The sequence below is a fragment of the Natator depressus genome, chromosome 1, assembly GCF_965152275.1.
Source record: "Natator depressus isolate rNatDep1 chromosome 1, rNatDep2.hap1, whole genome shotgun sequence".
In the NCBI taxonomy this organism is placed as follows: Eukaryota; Metazoa; Chordata; order Testudines; family Cheloniidae; genus Natator; species Natator depressus.
This window is the reverse complement of record NC_134234.1, coordinates 185121435-185141724: the sequence shown is the minus strand read 5'-3', so window position 1 is coordinate 185141724 and position 20290 is coordinate 185121435. Positions and strand designations below refer to the sequence as shown.

Here is a 20290-nt window from a genome sequence, read left to right as displayed (position 1 = left end):
AGCAAAAAATGGGTACAGACTTTCAGATTTGGACCAGTGCCAGCATTAGCCAGTGAAGAGCGGGTATGTGGCCCCATTTCTGTCACCTGCCTCTTCTGGAGTAGAATTTGGAGCTTCTACCCGAGAGTATCCTGCTAGGAGATAAAAGACTACAGAGCTTTCCCCATTAATTTTGCTCCTGATGGCGAAAGTGATCCGTGACTAGAGAGGAATGATGGTCCAGTGATTACAGTGCTAGTCCAGGATTGGGGGAACCAGATATAATTTCCTGCTCCACCACAGACTATGTGTGAGACTGTGGGCAAGTCACTTTGTCTTTGTGTGTCAGCTCCCCATCAGTAAAATGAGAATAATAGCACTTTCCTACCTTCCATGGGTGTTGTGAAGAGAAACAAATGAAAAGATGCTGAGATGCTTTGTTGATAGAGGCCATATAAGTACCCAATATGGATGAATGGAAGGTGGGGGCTGCTGGCCGAAAGGGAGTCTTGCTCAGGCCTCTTGGTATGGAACAAAGAAGCTTTGAAGAGGTTTAAGGAGAGGATTAAGATAAATAGGATGTGAACAAGAAAACCTTTAGAGACTGGCACATCACTGCTGAAACCTACCTATTTTGTTAACTCCATAGCTTGTTTTCTTTGACATCATCCTTTCTGAAGGATCAGTGAGATATCACACAGGCACTCCATTAATTAATCAGCAGTAACGGCTCTCATGGGCTTTACAAATGAGGTGCTATCCCCATTTTACATGTGGGGAAACAGAAATGAAGTACCTTGGCCAAGATCACATACCAGGTCAGTGATGGAGCCAGAAATAGAATGTCAGGCTGGCTCCCACTCCTGCACCCTGGTCAGTGAACCACGCTGCCTCCCTGCAATGTAGTGGCACAGCAACATTTTCCTCAGCACAGTCTTATCAGGTGGTTGTGACAACGGGTGTACGTCTTTTGGTGACTCCTGGGAGGGGCCTCACAGCGTTGATTCATCCCCTCCCCAGCAGGGAGTCTAAGCAGTGTTCTGGGGGGTCAGATGGTAGCATGGGGTTGTTGAGTTATAACCCGTCAGGTTTTTTCAAAGTCCCCGCTAGCAGGGCCAGCCTGCCTGAAGCAACTGAGTGCAGCAGAGCCTAGTTAGCATCGGAACTGTAAGAAACAGATTGAATGGACTTACATGTTCATGAGAGTTTTTGCTGCTTAGAAGTCAGAGTGGGAAATGTGAGAGATAGAAAAGCTCCTGACTTTGCACTGTTCTGTAGCTAGAGATGGTTTGTTCATTTTAAGGATTTAAGCTTCACAAAAGGAATGTAGCCAGAGACTGACATTTTGGGATTTGTGTTTATGATTGGCTGAGAACCCTAGAACCCTGTAAAATAAATTAGAAACCCTCCCTCCGAGAGCTTTTATTTTGCTTCCCTGGCTACCTGTGTAGTTTTTCTCCAGCTGCAGAGTAGCTAATCTTAACTACTGTATTTTATTTCCATTAGACTTTTGAAATGCGCTAATCAATAATTAGTGCACTGAGATAGCAAATTGGGACACAGCAACATTAAATCAGATCACAGTTCTAGTTAAATTGCTTTGTACCATAAATTGTTCTTTAAGAGGCCTGATTATACTAGTAATCCATTTGCATTTAATTGTGGTGTGTTGTCTCACTCTTCCATTCCAATCCTGTAGGGATTCACATGGGAGGGAGGTTATGGGGGGTGGGGCCAAACAACTCTTTAAGGTTTGCCTTGTGGCATTTTTATGTAACTGTTCCATAAAGAGGGAGGGGTATGGGGTTCTAGGGAGGGGTCAAGGGTTGCAGCTTCCCAGTTGTGTGACTCCCAGAGATATGCAAGGAAGGGAATCTTCCAGTTACATGCTGGTCAGACTCTCCATCCTGCTCCTCCGGCACCACTGGTTCTTGTCCAGGCACCCCTGTACCAGTGCAAAACTCCGTTTTCTCTCTCAGATAGGTACAGGGTGCTTCAAGTATCCTCAGTTATGAGTGTTCATCTTCGTGATGCAAAGTGGCTGTAAACACTGTCATTCTGCTTTGGTAGTGTCTAACACCCATTGATCACTAGTTTAAGTGACAACACGTGGTGAAGGGGGCAATGGATAATCCAGTCTCCTGATGCCTATGAAAGCAGAATGCCATGGAGATCAGCTCCTCCTGCTCCTGGCCACTGAGGGTATGTCTACGCTGCAGTTAGACACCCACAGCTGTCCCATGTCAGCTGCCTCAGGCTTGCAGGATTCGGGCCAAGGGGCTGTTTAATTGTGGTGTAGATGTTCCCACTGTGAAGGAGGAGGGTCCACCAGACATCTGATATGATTGCTCTCTATAAATATATCAGAGGGATAAATGAGGGAGAAGAATTATTTAAGCTTAGTACCAGTGTGGACACAAGAACAAATGGATATAAACTGGTCATCGGGAAGTTTAGACTTGAAATTAGACGAAGGTTTCTAACCATCAGAGGAGTGAAGTTTTGGAATAGCCTTCCAAGGGAAGCAGTGGGGGCAAATGACCTATCTGGCTTTAAGATTAAACTCGGTAAGTTTATGGAGGAGATGGCATGATGGATAACATGATTTTGGCAATTAATTGATCTTTAAATATTCATGGTAAATAGGCCCAGTGGCCTGTGATGGGATGTTAGATGGGGTGGGATCTGAGTTACTACAGAGAATTCTTTCCTGGGTATCTGGCTGGTGAATCTTGCCCAGATGCTCAGGGTTCAGCTGATCGCCATATTTGGGGTCGGGAAGGAATTTTCCTCCAGGGCAGATTAGAAGAGGCCCTGGGGGGTTTTCGCCTTCCACTGTAGCATGGAGCACGGGTCACTTGCTGGAGGATTCTCTGCTCTTTGAAGTCTTTAAACCATGATTTGAGGACTTCAGTAAGCTCAGACATAGGTGAGAGGTTTATCGCAGGAGTTGGTGGGTGAGATTCTGTGGCCTGCATTGTGCAGGAGGTCAGACTAGATGATCATAATGGTCCCTTCTGACCCTAATATCTATGTATCTGTGTATCTACACTGCTATTACAGCCCTTTACCCTGACTTCTGTGACCCCAAGTCAGCTGTCTCAGGCCACCTGCAGGTTTTTAATTGCAGTGTAGACATAGCCTGAAAGCCTTTGATACTCAAGCCGCACAATGCCTCCTTGGGTGGGCTTCAAAGCTGGCACTCCCACCTTCCTTTTCAGTCAGATCAGAGTTCTTTCCATTTGGAGAAGAATAATCTGGCCCTTATTTTGTTTGTTTTCTTGTAAAACTATGGCCTTCATGCGTACTTGTAAAGCATGAACATAAGAACGGCCATCCTAGGTCAGACCAAAGGTCCATATAACCCAGAATCCTGTCTTCTGACAGTGGCCAAAGCCAGGTGCCCCAGAGGGAATGAACAGAACAGGTAATCATCAAGTGATCCATCACCTGTTACCCATTCCCAGCTTCTGGCAAACAGAGGCTAGCGACACCATCCCTGCCCATCCTGGCTAATAGCCATTGTGGACCTATCCTCCATGTACTTATCTAGTTCTTTTTTTAACCCTGTTATAGGCTTGAACCTCGCAACAACCTCTGGCAAGGAGTTTCACAGGTTGACTGTGTGTTGTGAACAGATACTTCCTTTTGTTTATTTTAAACCTGCTGCCTATTAATTTATTTTGGTGACCCCTAGTTCTTGTGTTATGAGAAGGAGTAAATAACACTTCCTTATTTACTTTCTCCACACCAGTCATGATTTTACAGACCTTTCTCATATTCCCCATTGTCGTCTCTTTTCCAAGCTGAAAAGTCCTAGTCTCATTAATTGCTCCTCATATGGAAGCCGTTCCATACCCCTAATCATTTTTATTGCCCTTTTCTGAACCTTTTCCAATTCCAATATACCTTTTTTGAGATGGGGCAACCATATCTGCACACAGTATTCAAAAGGTGGGTGTACCAGGCATTTATATAGAGGCAATATGATATTTCTGTCTTATTATCTATCCCTTTCTTAGTGATTCCCAACATTCTGTTTGCCTTTTTTTTTTTTAAACTGCCACTGCACATTGAGTGGATGTCTTCAGAGAACTATTCACAATCATTCCAGGATCTCTTTCTTGAGTGGTAACAGCTAATGTAGACCCAATCATTTTATATGTATAGTTGGGATTATGTTTTCCAATGTGCACTACTTTGCATTTATCAACATTGAATTTCATCTGCCGTTTTGTTACCCAGTTTTGTGCCCAGTCACTCAGTTTTGTGCTACCCTTTTGTAGCTCTTCGCAGTCTGCTTGGGACTTAACTATCTGGAATAGTTTTGTATCATCTGTAAATTTTGCCACCTCACTGTTTACCCCTTGTCAAGGTTCCTTCCCCACTCTGAACTCTAGGGTACAGATGTGGGGACCTGCATGAAAACCTCCTAAGCTTACTTTTACCAGCTTAGTTTAAAACTTCCCCAAGGTACAAACTATTTTACCTTTTGCCCTTGGACTTTCGCTGCCACCACCAAACGTCTAACACCAGTTACTGGGAACGAGTCCGTTTGGAAATGTCTTTCCCCCCAAAATCCTCCCAAATCTTACACCCCCTTTCCTGGGGAAGGTTTGATAAAAATCCTCACCAATTTGCATAGGTGACCACAGACCCAAACCCTTGGATCGTAAGAACAATGAAAAAACATTCAGTTTCTTAAAAGAAAAATTTTAATAGAAGAAAAAGTAAAAAGAATCACCTCTGTAAAATCAGGATGGTAAATAGCTTACAGGGTAATTAGATTCAAAACATAGAGAATCCCTCTAGGCAAAACCTTAAATTACAAAAAGACACAAAAACAGGAATATCCATTCCATTCAGCACAGCTTATTTTCTCAGCCATTTAAAGAACTCAGAATCGAACGCATATCTAGCTAGATTACTTACTACATTCTAAGACTCCATTCCTGTTCTGTCCCTGGCAAAAGCATCACACAGACAGAGAGAGAGGCTTTGTTTCTCCCTCCCCCCAGCTTTTGAAAGTATCTTGTCTCCTCATTGGTCATTTTGGTCAGGTGCCAGCGAGGTTATCCTAGCTTCTTAACCCTTTACAGGGGAAAGGGTTTTTTCCTCCGGCCAGGAGGGATTTAAAAGTGTTAGCCTTCCCTTTATATTTATGACACGCCCCCCAAATCACAGATAGAGTGAAACGCTGGCTTGGATTTCTTCCTGGAGCTCTAGGAAAAAACAGAGTTAATAAGACACATGCACCTCTAAATATACTACCAAGTATATAAAGACTAACAATATTTTCCACATCTCAAGGACGATTTTAACCAGTTGATTCTGGGAAACTTTCACGGGAGAGTGCATCAGCCACTTTGTTAGAAGCTCCTGAGATGTGTTGGATGTCGAAATCAAAATCTTGGAGAGCTAAACTCCACCGAATAAGTTTTTTGTTATTTCCCGTGGCGGTATAAAGCCACTGTAGCGCAGCATGGTCGGTTTGCAGGTGGAAACGGCGTCCCCAAACATATGGGCGTAGCTTTTCCAGAGCATAGACAATGGCGTAATATTCTTTTTCACTGACTGACCAGTTGCTTTCCCTCTCAGACAGCTTCTTGCTGAGAAACACTCCAGGGTGGAATTCTTGATCAGGTCCTTTCTGCATTAAAACTGCTCCCACACCACGCTCGGACGCATCTGTGGTTACTAGGAACGGTTTGTCAAAGTCTGGGGCCCTTAGTACAGGGTCAGACATGAGTGTCGCTTTAAGCTGGTTAAAGGCCTTCTGACAGTCTTCGGTCCACTGAATGGCATTTGGCTGTTTCTTTTTGGTTAGGTCTGTCAGTGGGGCGGCGATTTGGCTGTATTGAGGTACAAATCGCCTGTAATAACTGGCCAAGCCTAAGAAGGATTGGAGCTGTTTCTTTGACTTTGGGACAGGCCACTCTTGGATAGCATCCACTTTGGCCTGTAGGGGGTTGATAGTTCCTTGACCCACCTGGTGTCCAAGGTAAGTCACTCTGTTTAGGCCTATTTGACACTTCTTAGCCTTAACAGTTAGTCCTGCCTCCCTTATGCGCTCAAAGACTTTTTGTAGATGTTCCAGGTGTTTGCCCAGGAATCCGAAAATATGGCCACATCATCAAGGTAGGCGACTGCATATTCTCCTAACCCCTATAGGAGACCATCTACAAGTCTTTGGAAGTTGGTGGGTGCATTTCGCAGCCCGAAAGGGAGTACATTAAATTCATACAGCCCAACATGTGTGGTGAAGGCTGACCTTTCCTTGGCGGATTCATCTAGCGGTACCTGCAAGTACCCCTTGGTTAAGTCCAAGGTAGAGATGAACTGGGCCCGTCCCAGTTTCTCTAATAGTTCCTCTGTGCGTGGCATTGGATAGTTGTCTGGGCGAGTTACAGCATTTAGCTTACGGTAGTCCACGCAAAAACGTATCTCCCCGTCTAGTTTGGGAACTAGAACCAGTGGAGATGCCCATGCACTGCCAGAGGGGCAGATTACACCCATCTGCAACATATCCTGAATCTCCCGTTCTATAGCAGTTTTAGCTTGAGGAGACACCCGGTAAGGTTGGGTGAGCAATGGAGTGGTATGCCCGTTCAGTCAGTCCTGCGGTGGCTGAGAACGTCGGCGCGTAGCTAGTGCACAGGTCCTGGATCTGCTGTCGCTGTATATGCCCAAGGGTCATGGAGAGATTCACCTCTTCCACGCCACCAGCACTTTTCCCTTCGTAGTAGACACCTTCAGGCCACTCAGCGTCATCTCCTCCCTGGGCTGTAAACTGACAAACCTTTAATTCTCTGGAATAAAAGAGCTTTAGAGAATTAATATGGTATACTTCAGGCTTTCGGTTGGAGGTGGGGAATGCTATGAGATAATTAACAGCTCCCAGGCGCCCCTGGATTGTGAATGGCCCTTCCCACGATGCTTCCATTTTATGGGCCTGGAGCGCCTTTAAGACCATGACCTCGTCCCCTACTTTGAAGGAACGCTCTCTGGCATGTTTATCATACCAGGCTTTTTGCTCTTTTTGAGCATCTTTTAGGTTTTCTTTAGCTAGGGCTAAAGAGGTTCAGAGGGTGTTTTGTAGCTTGGTCATAAAGTCCAAAATGTTAGTTCCTGGAGAAGGTGTAAATCCCTCCCATTGCTGCTTCACCAACTGTAATGGCCCCTTAACCTCGCGGCCATATACAAGTTCAAATGGTGAAAACCCTAAACTGGGATGTGGTACTGTTCTGTAGACAAAGAGCAGCTGCTGCAACACTAGGTCCCAATCATTAGAGTGCTCATTTACGAATTTACGTATCATGGCCCCCAAAGTTCCATTAAACTTCTCCACCATGCCATTTGTTTGATGGGGGTAAGGAGTGGCAACCAAGTGATTTACCCCATGAGCTTCCCAAAGGCTTTCCATAGTTCCTGCCAGGAAATTAGTTCCTGCATCTGTGAGGATGTCGGAGGGCCAACCTACCCTGGCAAAATGTCTGCTAGTGCCTGGGACACACTTTTAGCCCTGGTGTTGCTTAGAGCTACTGCTTCCGGCCATCGGGTGGCAAAATCCATGAAAGTCAGTATGTACTGCTTTCCTTTGGGTGTCTTTTTCGGAAAAGGACCCAGAATATCCACAGCTACTCGCTGAAATGAAACTTCAATGATAGGGAGTGGCTGGAGAGGGGATTTGACCTAGTCTTGGGGTTTTCCTACTTTTTGGCATACCTCACAAGACCGGACATAGGTAGAAACATCCTTGCCCAGTCCTTCCCAGTGGAATGACCTCCCCAAACGGTCTTTGGTTCTGTTCACCCCAGCATGGCCACTAGGATGATCGTGGGCTAAGCTCAAGAGCTTTACCCGGTACTTAGTTGGAACTACCAACTGTCTCTGAGGATGCCAGTCTTCCTGGTGTCCACCAGAAAGAGTTTCCTTGTATACAAGTCCTTTTTCTACAACAAACCTGGATCGATTGGAAGATCTGAGAGGCGGTGGCTTGCTCCGTGCCGCCGTCCAAGCTCTCTGGAGGCTTTCATCTGCTTCCTGTTCGGTCTGGAACTGTTCCCTTGATGCTGGAGACATCAGTTCCTCATTGGATTGTGGACCTCGGCTTGGTCCCTTTGGAAGCGATGTAGGGGATGGGGCTGTTTCCGTTGACTGTGAACTGCTCTCCACTGGTGTACTATGTTGGGGTTCAGGTTCCGGCTGAGCCTCTTGTGTAGGGTTATGGGCTGCTGCTGGTTCAGGTTCGGTGGGGCCCTCTGGTGTTGGGGTTGCAAGTACTGGATTCAGTGCTGGCAATGGGTCTGGTGCTAGTTGTTCCACCGGTTCTGGTTCTGGCTCTGTCTGGGACTGGATCCTCTACTGCTGTTGCAGACATCGTCCCGGTGTCCGGGTCCATCACCTCTGACTGGGTCCTGGTAGAAGTTTCCGGAACAGAGCTAGGTGTGACGGCTTGTTTAGCCTGGCTGCAGGTGACCATTCCCACCCTCTTGGCTTGCTTCACTTGATTGGCCAAGTCTTCCCCCAACAGCATGGGGATGGGATAATCATCATAGACTGCAAAAGTCCACATTCCTGACCAGCCCTTGTACTGGACAGGCAACTTGGCTGTAGGCAAATTGAAAGAGTTGGACTTGAAGGGTTGAATCATCACTTGGACCTCTGGGTCGATTAAGTTGGGGTCCACTAAGAAAGCATGGATAGCAGACACTTGTGCTCCGGTGTCCCTCCACGCAGTGACCTTCTTCCCGCCCACACTCACAGTTTCCCTCCACTCCAAGGGTATCTGGGAGGTATCTGGGCCTGAGGACCTCTGGTGTGATTCCAGTGCAATGAACTGTAATCTGTTGGGGTTCTTGGGGCAGTTGGCCTTTACATGCCCTGGCTCGTTACATTTAAAACATCGTCCAGCTGACGGGTCACTGGGGCGAGGTGGGTTGCTGGAGAACAGTGTGGCGGGACAGTAAGGTGTCTGGAGGGTTCCTTGGGGTGTAGTTGGGGCCTTGGGCTGCCCCCGGTAGTAGGGTGTGGTCTGAGGTTGTCCCTTCTGGTATCCGCTCCAACTGCGACCAGTTTTTTTCTTTTCTGCCACCTCCACCCATTTGGCTCCAATCTCCTCCACCTCAATTACAGTTTTGGGCTTCCCGTCTAAGATGTATCTTTCTATTTCCTCAGGAACACCCTCTAAGAACTGCTCCATTTGCATTAGGAAGGGCAAATCTTCTGGAGATTTAACACTTGCTCCTGATATCCAGGCATCCCAATGTTTCACAATGTGGTAGGCATGTCAGGTAAATGACACGTCTGGTTTCCACCTTAGGGCTCTGAACCACCGTCGGGAATACTCGGGTGTTAGCCCCATTCTGACTCTCGCCTTGGTTTTAAACAGTTCATACTAGTTCATGTGTTCTTTAGGCATTTCAGCCGCCACCTCAGCTAAGGGTCCACTGAGCTGCAGCCTCAGCTCTACCATGTATTGGTCTGTAGAGATGCTATACCCAAGGCAGGCCCTTTCGAAGTTTTCTAAGAAGGCCTCGGTATCATCGCCTGCCTTGTAGGTGGGGAACTTCCTGGGATGGGAAGTGGTACCTGGAGAAGGATTGCTAGGGTTTGTTGGTATATTCTGCTGAGCCTTTGCCTTCTCCATCTCCAGTGCATGCTTCCTCTCTTTTTCCTTCTCCTCCTCCACATGCTTCCTCTCTTTTTCCTTCTCCTCCTCCACACGCTTCCTCTCTTTTTCCTTCTCCTCCATTTTCATCCGCATGAGTTCTATCTGTCTTTCATGTTCCTTTTGTTTTTCCTCAGCCTCAAATCTGGCTAATTCCAGCTTTTGTTGAACCGTGGTGTCTGTCATCGTAACCTCTCGTTTTTAACTAACTTTACACCTGAGAGTTAGAAAGAAAACAAAACAAAAAAAATGCTTGGCTTGTAAAATTTTGCTGTGCTGTCTGGATACCTATGTTCTCTGATAGTGATTGTCAGCCTACAGAGAAATCCTAAAAAAAAAAACAAAAAAAAAAACCCTAACACCTTTGTCTCCAGGCAAATAGGCAGAAAACCCCTCTAGTTGCTCTTAGGTTAAAAAAAAAAAACTTTCTTAAGGTCTGTGAAGACTGGTGAATTTCCCTACAGGTGGTTAACTACCCTGCCTTTAGGTAGAGAAAACTCCAGCTCACAAAAGACAATTCCCTTTTGTCTCTGCTCTGGCCCCAAAGCAGAGAAAAAAAAACTCTAACTGCTTTCAGCCAAAAACCTGCTTTTCAGCAGCCCAAAGGAAAAAAAAATTTCCTTTTTAAGATCTGTGCTTCTTGTTCAAAAAATCAAAATCCTAAAAAAAAAAAAAAACAACCCAAAAACTAACACCTTTGTCTTCAGGCAAATAGACAGAAAACCTCTCTAGTTGCTTTTAGGTAAAAAAACAACTTCAGGTCTGTGAAGACTTGTGAATTTCCCTGCAGGAGGTTAACTACCCTGCCTTTAGGTAGAGAAAACTCCAGCTCACAAAAGACAATTCCCTTTTGTCTCTGCTCTGGCCCTTTTTCCAGATCATTTATGGATATGCTGAATAGGACTAGTCCCAGTACAAACCCCTGGAAGACACCACTATTTACCTTTCTCCATTCTGAAAACTGACCATTTATTCTTACCCTTTGTTTTCTGTATTTTAACCCACTACCAATCCATGAGAGGACCTTTCCTCTTATCCCATGACAGCTTACTTTGCTTAAGAGCCTTTGGTGAGGGACTTTGTCAAAGGCTTTCTGAAAATCTAAGTATACTATATCCACTGGATCCCCCTTGTCTACATGTTTGCTGACCCCCTCAAAGAATCTAGTAGATTGGTGAGGCATGATTTCCCTTTACAAAAACCATGTTGAATCTTCCCCAACAAATTATGTTCATCTATGTGTCTGACAATTTTGTTCTTTACTATAGTTTCAACCAGTTTGCCCAGTACTGAAGTCAGGCTTACCGGCCTGTAATTGTCAGGATCACTTCTGGAGCCCTTTTTTAAAAATTGGCATCACATTAGCTATCCTCCAGTCATTTGGTACAGAAGTTGATTTAAATGATAGGTTACAAACTACAATTCGTAGTTCTGCAGTTCACATTTGAGTTCATTCAGAACTCCTGGGTGAATACCATTGGTCCTGTTTATCAGTTTGTTCCAAAACCTCCTCTAATGACACCTCAATCTGTGACAGTTCCTCAAATTTGTCACCTAAAAAGAATGGGAATTTCAGGTTTGGGAATTTCCCTCACATCCTCAGCCATGAAAAACAATGCAAAGAATTCATTTAGTTTCTCCACAATGGCCTTATCATCCTTGAGTGCTCCTTTAGCATCTCGATTGTCCAGTGGCCCCACTGGTTGTTTAGCAGGCGTCCTGCTTCTGATGTACTTTAAAAAAAAAATTGCGATTACTTTTTGAGTCTTTGGCTAGCTGTTCTTCAAATTCTTTTTTTGGCCTTCCTAATTATATTTTTACACGTCATTTGCCAGAGTTTATGCTCCTTTCTATTTTCCTCACTAGGATTGAACTTCCACTTTTTAAAGGATGCCTTTTGCCTTTCACTGCTTCTTTTACTTTGTTGTTTAGCCACAATGGCACTTTTTTGGTTCTCTTACTATGTTTTTTAATTTGGGGTATACATTTAAGTTGAGCCTCTATTATGGTTACTTTAAAAAGTTTCCATGCAACTTACAGGAATTTCACTTTTGGCACTGTACCTTTTAATTTCTGTTTAACTAAATTCCTCATTTTTGTGTAATCCCTCTTTCTGAAAGGCCCCTGCTCCTGCTTAGAAGCCTATGCCATTATTTTCTTTCATTGTAAAACAATAAGTGGTCATAGAAAAAGCTAGATTTCAATACTGAGAAGCATCATGTACCAAAACACTGTAAAACAATTAATCCTCTTCCTCAAAAAAAGTATTTTTAAAGACTATATAAAATAATTTGTTGAGCTATCTTGATGCATGAACAGTAGCAGACTATACTGTAAACTATAGGGCCAGGATTTATTACCAAACTTTAATTCCCCAAGGCAAGTCTAGTAGAGGCTAAAAGAAGTGAAAGATAAGTTTCTGGAGGGAAGAAGTCTCTGAGTATATTGCTCTTGGAGGCAACAGCCATTATTATGTAATTCCCAGAGCAGCTTTGCCATCAACCTCACCCTTCCTGTCAGCTAGAGGTTAGATGCTGCAGTAGAAGCCTACATTAAATAACGTTGGGGAAAAGGGAGGGAAAGAGAAAAATGAAGACTTGGAGAGAGTTCTGTAAAATGAAGTTGTAAAGTACATGTTGTAAATCCATCTAATGTGGCCTCACTAGTCAGAAAGTCATCTTTGGGGAAAAGAGGCCACATGCCATTGCTAAATTTAATGGTTCCCTTTCTTATTTATCTGCAGCAAGAGAGGCAACAACATCAAAGCTCATAACTAATACTCTCTCTTTTCCCTTCACACACAACATGCACTTGCACTCTTATATATTGAAGGCGCACTCCTTTCCCAGTAGGAGAAAGCCAGCATTTCAGTACCTTTTGTAGGGACTGTTAAGGCAGCAATTTTTTTTCTCTGAACCAAAAAACAGATTGGGCATTTAAAAATTGAGCTGGAAATAAATACCACAATCAAGTATCATAGTTACATAATGTCCCATCATCCATGGGGTTCAAGATTAGGCTGAGGGCAAACTACCATAGTTGCCATTGTAGAGCCAACATTACCCACAGACACCATAGTTATGTTCTGCTCAAAGAACAGATTGTTTAAAATGACAACCATTGTAAATATTCTGCCCATTTAGTGACAAGGGTCATATGTCTAATGATCTGGACTACAAAAATAATTTAGTAATTAATATGTACAACAACAAAAAATTCAAAGTGATATGGAGTCTTAAGAGGAGCCAGTGTAAAGATTTTAAATCAGTAGTGATGTTGAAACAATTGTATAAAAGTGTGTGCTGAGCATTCTGCAGTAGCTGTGTTCTAGAGACAAGTGCTTTAGGGATGGGGGGGCAGAAGGAGGGTAAATGGTTATGTCATATCCCCTGCTTATTACTGCTTTAGATGAGAAGGGGGGTGGAACAGTTGAGGCTACTGGGCAACTGCTGGTATTTTGTTTCCAATCTGAGCACTACTAGAGATAACACAGTCTGTTACTGTAAAAGAAAAAGATACACATCCCTAGTCTGTTCTGATGGCATAATACACGAGTATGTGATACTTGAATCTTGGATCTGGAAGCACTTGGAACTATTGTGAAACAGTATCATTCAGCACTGTTTAAAATGAACTGAAATAATTTCTATTATGTTTTATGAATTACTTGGTATCCATTATATGGAGTCCTGTTCACTAAAGAAGTTGACAGCTGACATAATTCAATGACAAAAATAAAAATCTGAGTGCCTGCCACATAATGATGAAAATATGAATTATATGTCTGTGTAATACCTAGTTGCAATGTGATTCTTGAGGAATTTGTGTAAAGTTCTTTGTGCTTAGTACAATGCTTAGTAAAATAATAACAACAAATACACTATAGCAAAGAGAAGTTGGCTTTCATGAAAAATGATCCAAAGAACCTGTCAACAGCCAATACGATATAAATTAGGCCTACTAGTTCCTGGTAAACTAATTATTGACTTCAAACATATAATCAATTAAAACTGAAATAGAATCTTTGTCACTTGCAGTCAGATATCATTATATACTTGTGTCAAATCTTATTTGCTTTCTGGAAAGTAGAACATTAACTCCGTGTTTAGAGCTCACTCAGATGTAAAGAGTAGAGTAACCAGTGAGAACTGAAGATAGAGCTGAAGGATCTCAGAAGCAATACAGAAAATTCTACCAAAACAGTTACTTGGTGCTCAAAATGGAGAAAGCTTGTGCAGAAGCAGATTTTTTTTGCTTCGATTGCAAAGGGCTGAGCTATAGCCAAATGTTAGGCTTTTACGTTTTTTTGGCAAAGTAAAATACTTATTTTCTCTGGCTGTATCTAGCACATTCTGAAAACTTGTAAGTTAAGATGTGGTGCTTCTAGTGTAGACCTTCTGAGAGGGATATTTTTGTTGAGTTAACTGATCCTCTCCACCAGCCTATAACATTTTAAGCACACTAAGATTCACTGCTATAGAATGTTCTGTAGGTTGATTGGAATGATTCATTTAAGTAAAAAGAAAAGGAGGACTTGTGGCACCTTAGAGACTAACAAATTTATTTGAGCATAAGCTTTCGTGAGCTACAGCTCACTTCATCGGATGCCACAAGTACTCCTTTTCTTTTTGCGAATACAGACTAACACAGCTTCTACTCTGAAACCTTTCATTTAAGTAGGATTTTGCAAGACAAATCTGTAGTTGAACATAAAACAACATTTCCCAAAGCATTAGATAGGAAGCATAAATGCAGAACCAGGCAGACATTAGATATATCCTCAGCTGATGACAAAAGTTTATTTGGTAAAGCTATTAAAGCCTGTTTAAAAATTTGATGGAACTGCACAAATTCACCATTTTCTGAATTGTTGCCAGTGCTGATAAACACCCTCTGCAGCCAGGTGGGAATCATATCAAAACAACATTGCATATCTAAGCCCTGGGAATTGGAACTAAGCCCTGGATAACAACTACTGTATCATTCAGATGTATGATAAGAGAGTGTTTTATGTCTCCTTAGGACACGTAAATGAAGCAACACACGTGGGAAAGTTGCCAGAGGATTGTGTTGACTCCCAGGAGTGCACAGAGATTTACAAATGCATAAGACTTTGGGGAGGGGGTCTAGTTCTTACCTTGTGTAACTTCATTGACTCAGTTGAACTGCTCAAGGGATGACTTGGCCCAGGGTCTCTATCCTGGTCAGCTTAAGTCAGACAGACAAGTATGATATGTGGGGAAAACAGCAGTTCAGAGATAGCAAGGGAATAAAATTGGCATGGAAATCAATGCAAAAGAAGTGATTAAGGAAAGATATGGAAGAGGAAGGATGTTTAGCTGCCAGGAAAAGGGAGACTGTTCCAAGTGTGGGGGCAGCATGAAATGAGATGCACAGCCAAGTGTGGGAAGGGAAAAGGGGAGCAGTTACAGGAGAGGATTTGGGAGGAATATATGGAGTGAGAGGGAAAGAAGGGTGAAATTAGAGACAAAATGTAGACAGATGTGAAACTGTGAAGAGACTGGAAGTTGGGGATTAGAAGCTTGAACTTGATGCAGTACAACACAAAGTTAATAAAGGGATTACAAGGATGGGGAGACGTAGTTGGAATGTCAGAAGAGCAAGATGAATTTTATCATAGGCATTTCAGTTATATTAGAATGTGGCGAGTATAAAGAGGTTATATTTTAAGAAAAGTTGTTATCTAGACACTGTCCAGATATTTAGGAGTAGGGAGCAGAGGAAAGGATGATATTTTTTGGTTTTTAGAGGGAGACCTGGAGGTGTTGCAAATGAGTCTGAGATTTTGAACCTGGATTCCCAGGGAGGTGGTGGAGGTAGAACAGTCAGCAATGATAATGAAGTGTGGGAGTCCAAAGATTTTGGGAGAAAAGTTCAGTTCTAGACACGTTGAACCAAATACTGAAGCAAATGTATGCAGCTATAAGGAGCAAGTTACTGCTAGGTCGCCACATGAACTCTCTGCACCTGGCCAACAGGGGATGTTTGAGTATGTTGGGATAGAGGGTTGGGGTCAGACTAACCTGCATCTGTTCTGTGGGTGGAGAACTGATGAATATGAGTTTTTGACACGGATCCTTGGCCAGGCCTAGGTGACTCCAGTCTTAGATGTTTAGCAGTTATAAAAGCCCTAAAACTATAAGAATTCTTGTAAGGATCCACAAGACTAGAATCCAGGTGTGGGGCAGATGACATTCTCACATCATCACTGGGAGACAATGCAGAGCCACATCCAAAGAGCACTGTGGAGATTGGGAACTGCAGGAAGTACCGCCCAAAAGGTCCAGAGTGACAGCACCTTGTGGCCTTCTGATTGGCCCATGGTCACTATTTCACCATGGAGAGCGCTCCAGGAAGTTGTCTGGGCAGCTATGCAAGGTTCTGTGACTCCAGACTTCGCATCACTTGCTGATTTCCAATTTCTGACCCCAGCCTGATGCTGACCCTGACTCTTGCCTCATGATTCCAGCCTGGTAGCCATCTCTGACCCTGGCCTAACTCTGACCTTGACTCTTGCCTTTTGATCCTGGCTTTAAGCCATTACTCTGATCCCTGCTCCCTGACTACTGACTTGTGACTAACAGTAGCCCAGCTGTGGCTGCTAGGTCAGACCACCTAGGCCTGTGTGGCTGCAACAGGGGAAGGACAGAATAGGTTCCTTAATTATTTGGAGGGAGAGGATTTGGAGTCAGTGAGAAGATCCCTTTTTATCTCTCTGTTCCTAATTGCCAAGTGGAGATTTTTGGCACGATAGCCCCAATCATTGAGCTTTCATCTGGGAGATTCCCCCTGATGCAATATTGCCCCTTTAAGAAGGAACCGTCTCCCCACTTATGGAGTGTCAGGGTACCTCACTGCATCCTTCCCAATGCCCTTACTGCTAACTGTGGACCAGCCTGACTGCAGATGGCAGTTGGGCGGGCAGAGGAAGAATCAGTTGATTATGTAGGTGCAGCATGACTCTGGGGGATCAGCATTGACTTCTGTGATAGCAGAGCTGAGGGCAAGTAGGCTGCACAGTATTGAAGCAGCTGGGACAGTTACAGGATATCCAGGAGGAAAAAGTAATTCTGAAACTTATTGGTTCTCAGAGTTAATGTTTATCACATGCCAGTCATTTTGCTTCTAAAGCGCATAATAAAGTTGTAGACATTAAAGAGCAAAACTATTACAAATGACTGGCTTAAATGGAGGGTCTGTAAATCTTTGCTTTGTTTGGAGACTTACAGCTGAAAGCTTTACAAATCTGATCATGTGTCCATTCTGTGGGTCTTTTTTTGACCTAAAAGGACACATCTTGGAGTTTCGGTGCTTATGAGGGTTGATTACAGAGGGATGTCGAAAGTTAGACTCAAAAGCATTTTCAATAGCTCCAAAATAAAGATCAGAAATAACACATGCATGTGTCTTCACTACAGTGCTAAGGGAGGGTTACAAATTGTGGATACACTCAACTTGTATAAGATCAGCTGTATTGACTTATACAGGGCTCCTAATCATTTAACACTTAAGGGGGGGAAATATACTACTGTTTTTAAAAATACTGAATGATTTGCACCAATAGCTACTGGTATGTTATACAGTAGTTAAGAGGCCAGTAGAAAGAGTTGCATTTTTATGACTTGTTCCCAGCAAAAGAAAAATAAGAGTATCCACTCTGCTGAAATTACTGATTAATACTATATGTGCTCCAAGCCTTCAGACTGTATTTAGCTATTTTTGACAATACAAAGGGATACTGCTTACAAAGCTAAAGTGAGTGGAGTAATAGCAGATATACAGCATGTCATTTCCATTGGGTCTCAGATGTTTGCGGGGGGAGGGGGAGCAGGAGGAGGGACTTTGTTATATATTGTTTCATTTATAGTCCAAAATTGATTTTAGGTTTTTGGGAATTTGGAGGGAAGGGGCACTGGGGACTGAAGGTTGGGGAGACAAGGGAATTGTTGGATTAGAAGGGGGATTTGATGGAGGGGAGGGAAAGAAAGGGAAAAGGAAGGTGACCCACATAATGGACAGAGAGAGGTTGGAGAGCTGAAGGGCTGCAGAGAAAGGAGGGGGCAACAAGGAGGAGAACCAACTAACAGTGGGAATACTAGCAAGTGATAACAGTGGATTTGCACTGGGAGTTTTGCCTGGATTGGAAGTGCAGGATTGGACCCTAAATCTATAATTAGTTTTTAAATGCAAACTGCAGTTTATGTAAATAGTGTTAAATACATCAAAACTAGAAATGTTCCTTGAACTTATACTGTGCACTATCTTACTTGCAGAAGCATGATGGACACTTCACAGTCATCCAGCTGGTTGGCATGCTTCGTGGAATTGCATCTGGCATGAAGTATCTCTCAGATATGGGCTATGTACATCGTGATCTGGCAGCCCGTAATATTTTAGTCAACAGTAACCTCATGTGTAAAGTCTCTGATTTTGGTCTGTCACGAGTGTTAGAGGATGACCCTGAAGCTGCTTACACAACAAGTGTGAGTGTCTCTTATCTAATTTGAACAGTTTATTAAATTGTGTCAACTGCATTTGTTTTATTCCTATTTCAACCTAATTTGTGCCTCAGACATAGTAGTTTGGATTGACTGTTTTGTTTCATTATTAGTGTGTGGGGTTTGGATAACGGGGCTGTTTTTTTTTAAATGTAATCTTCATTGAAGGTTTTTAAGTAATTCCGAAGCCACCCAGTTTTCTTATCAACCAGCGTTTTACTCCACTCAGTAAATGCCAGCAACATTTCCACTCCCTTTTTCCCCACAGTAGCAGAGTGGTCTGTCCAGTCAGCAGGCCTAGTGGTCAGGGCCTGCTGCTCTAGTCTCTCTCTCAGTTCACTGTGTGAGGGGCTCCCTGAACAGGGGTCAGCTGGGTCAGCTTTCTTGTCAGTAGCACCCTAGTCCTGCCTGTCCCAGGACTAGGCATAGGGGAATCTGGAGGTGGTAGGGTAACCCAGGTCCTCCCATTCCACCAGGTCCCAGGCTAGGGCCCTGAAAGTGTGACAGCACTGCCTGGCCTACACTTGGGTCACCTCCCGTTCACCTTCCCCAGCCACTTCCTACCCCATCCAATGTCTCAGTTTGGGGCACGGCTGCTGTTTGATAATAGTCCTTGTTCCAAACCCCCAGAGTCTCAGGCCTGATGCAGGCAACCCTCTGGTGCCCTGCACACAGTTCTCCCTATATCTGGAGTGGTCCCTACAGGGGGGTGTGGGAGAACCTCACAGCAGGGCCACCTCGGTAAGCACTCCTTCACCTCCTGAAATTGGTTTCTCTCTTTCCCCACTAGCTGGGCTGCTGGAGCTCTTTTCATACTGCTCCTTTCCCCAGGAACATGATTGGCAGTGCCTGAGGGGTGGAGCTTTCCTGGCCCAGTCCTGTTCCAGCTTTTCTCTTGTCTTGGCCTCAGTTAGGGATTTATAAATCCCCATCATACCCACCCACAGCCCTGGCGTAAATTTGCAAAGACATGCTTTTTTAAAAAGTGAACAAAAAATTCTCGCTGATTCCTATGAACCGCATGAAACATTTGGTCATTGTTTTCCAGGTAGAATGCATTCTAACATAATTGGATCACATGCAAGTCTTTATACTGTGTTTGTGATCACCTTTATTAAGCACTCAGGCCTTTAGCAATTTCATATGGACCAGCTTGTTTTTGAACTATCTGGTAGTATAGCAATATGTTGATTTATTCAGTCCCCTTAAAGCCCTGAACAAGCTTGCTAGTTTATCATTTTTCTTCACAGGTTATTCCCTCAGTATCAAATTAATAAAAATGCTGCCTTTTTTAGCATAAAGAATGTTAATTTCTTGTCGTCTTCTTAAAATTAGAGACATGGGATAACTTACTATGCTGTTAACGTTATGGATCCGTCTACTCAAACGTGAATCACAGTTTAGCTTTTTTAACATATTTTTTCAGCTGTTAACTTTGTTTTGTTCATTGGAAAGTTTGCCAGTATCTTCTTAGTGGCATTTTTACACATTTCTGTGATGAAGGCATGCAGTGTTGATGAAGATTAAGTTGATCTTGTACATTTTTCGACCAATATTGGCATCCAGTGATCCACTGACATTATCTAAAATATTCTGAAAAGTATCTTACCAGAGACTTGACCTCATAGGTACTCAGGAGTCTGGAACTCCCTTCAGTGGGAATACTATGAGTGGAAGAGCTGAAGGATCAACCCACGCCCCCATTTATACTTCAGATATCTAATTATGTTGCTTACGTTTACTGTCTGAAAGAGTACTGACCTTGTTTTCAAGGTTTAAGTCGCCTCATATTAATACTGAAGTGCATTATGCTATAAAAGTAAACGTGTTGGCTATAATGAAGAATACTTGTTTTTAAATTCTTGAACCTGGAGAACACTGTTCAAACTTGACTTACAACACATAAGATATACAGGATGCAATATGAGGGGAATAAGAAATTGAGTATGTTGGTGTGTCGACAGAAGTTCCATACTGAACGACAGTCTTTTTGGTAAAATAAAATTTTAACTCCCTTTTTGTAATGATTACTAACATTAATGACAGGTTTCAGAGTAGCAGCCATGTTAGTCTGTATCCACAAAAAGAACAGGAGTATTTGTGGCACCTTAGAGACTAACAA

General features: G+C 43.3%; 1 protein-coding gene across 7 annotated transcripts in view; it reads left to right on the top strand.

Moving 5' to 3' along the window:
- LOC141999196 (ephrin type-A receptor 6) overlaps positions 1-20290 on the top strand; it is an 817098-nt gene that overhangs the window by 716991 nt on the left and 79817 nt on the right. For all 7 annotated transcript variants that reach the window (XM_074972390.1, XM_074972364.1, XM_074972372.1 and 4 more), the window contains one exon: positions 17944-18153. In XM_074972390.1, coding sequence (XP_074828491.1) covers positions 17944-18153 — 210 coding nt within the window. The remainder of the gene's footprint in view (positions 1-17943; positions 18154-20290) is intronic.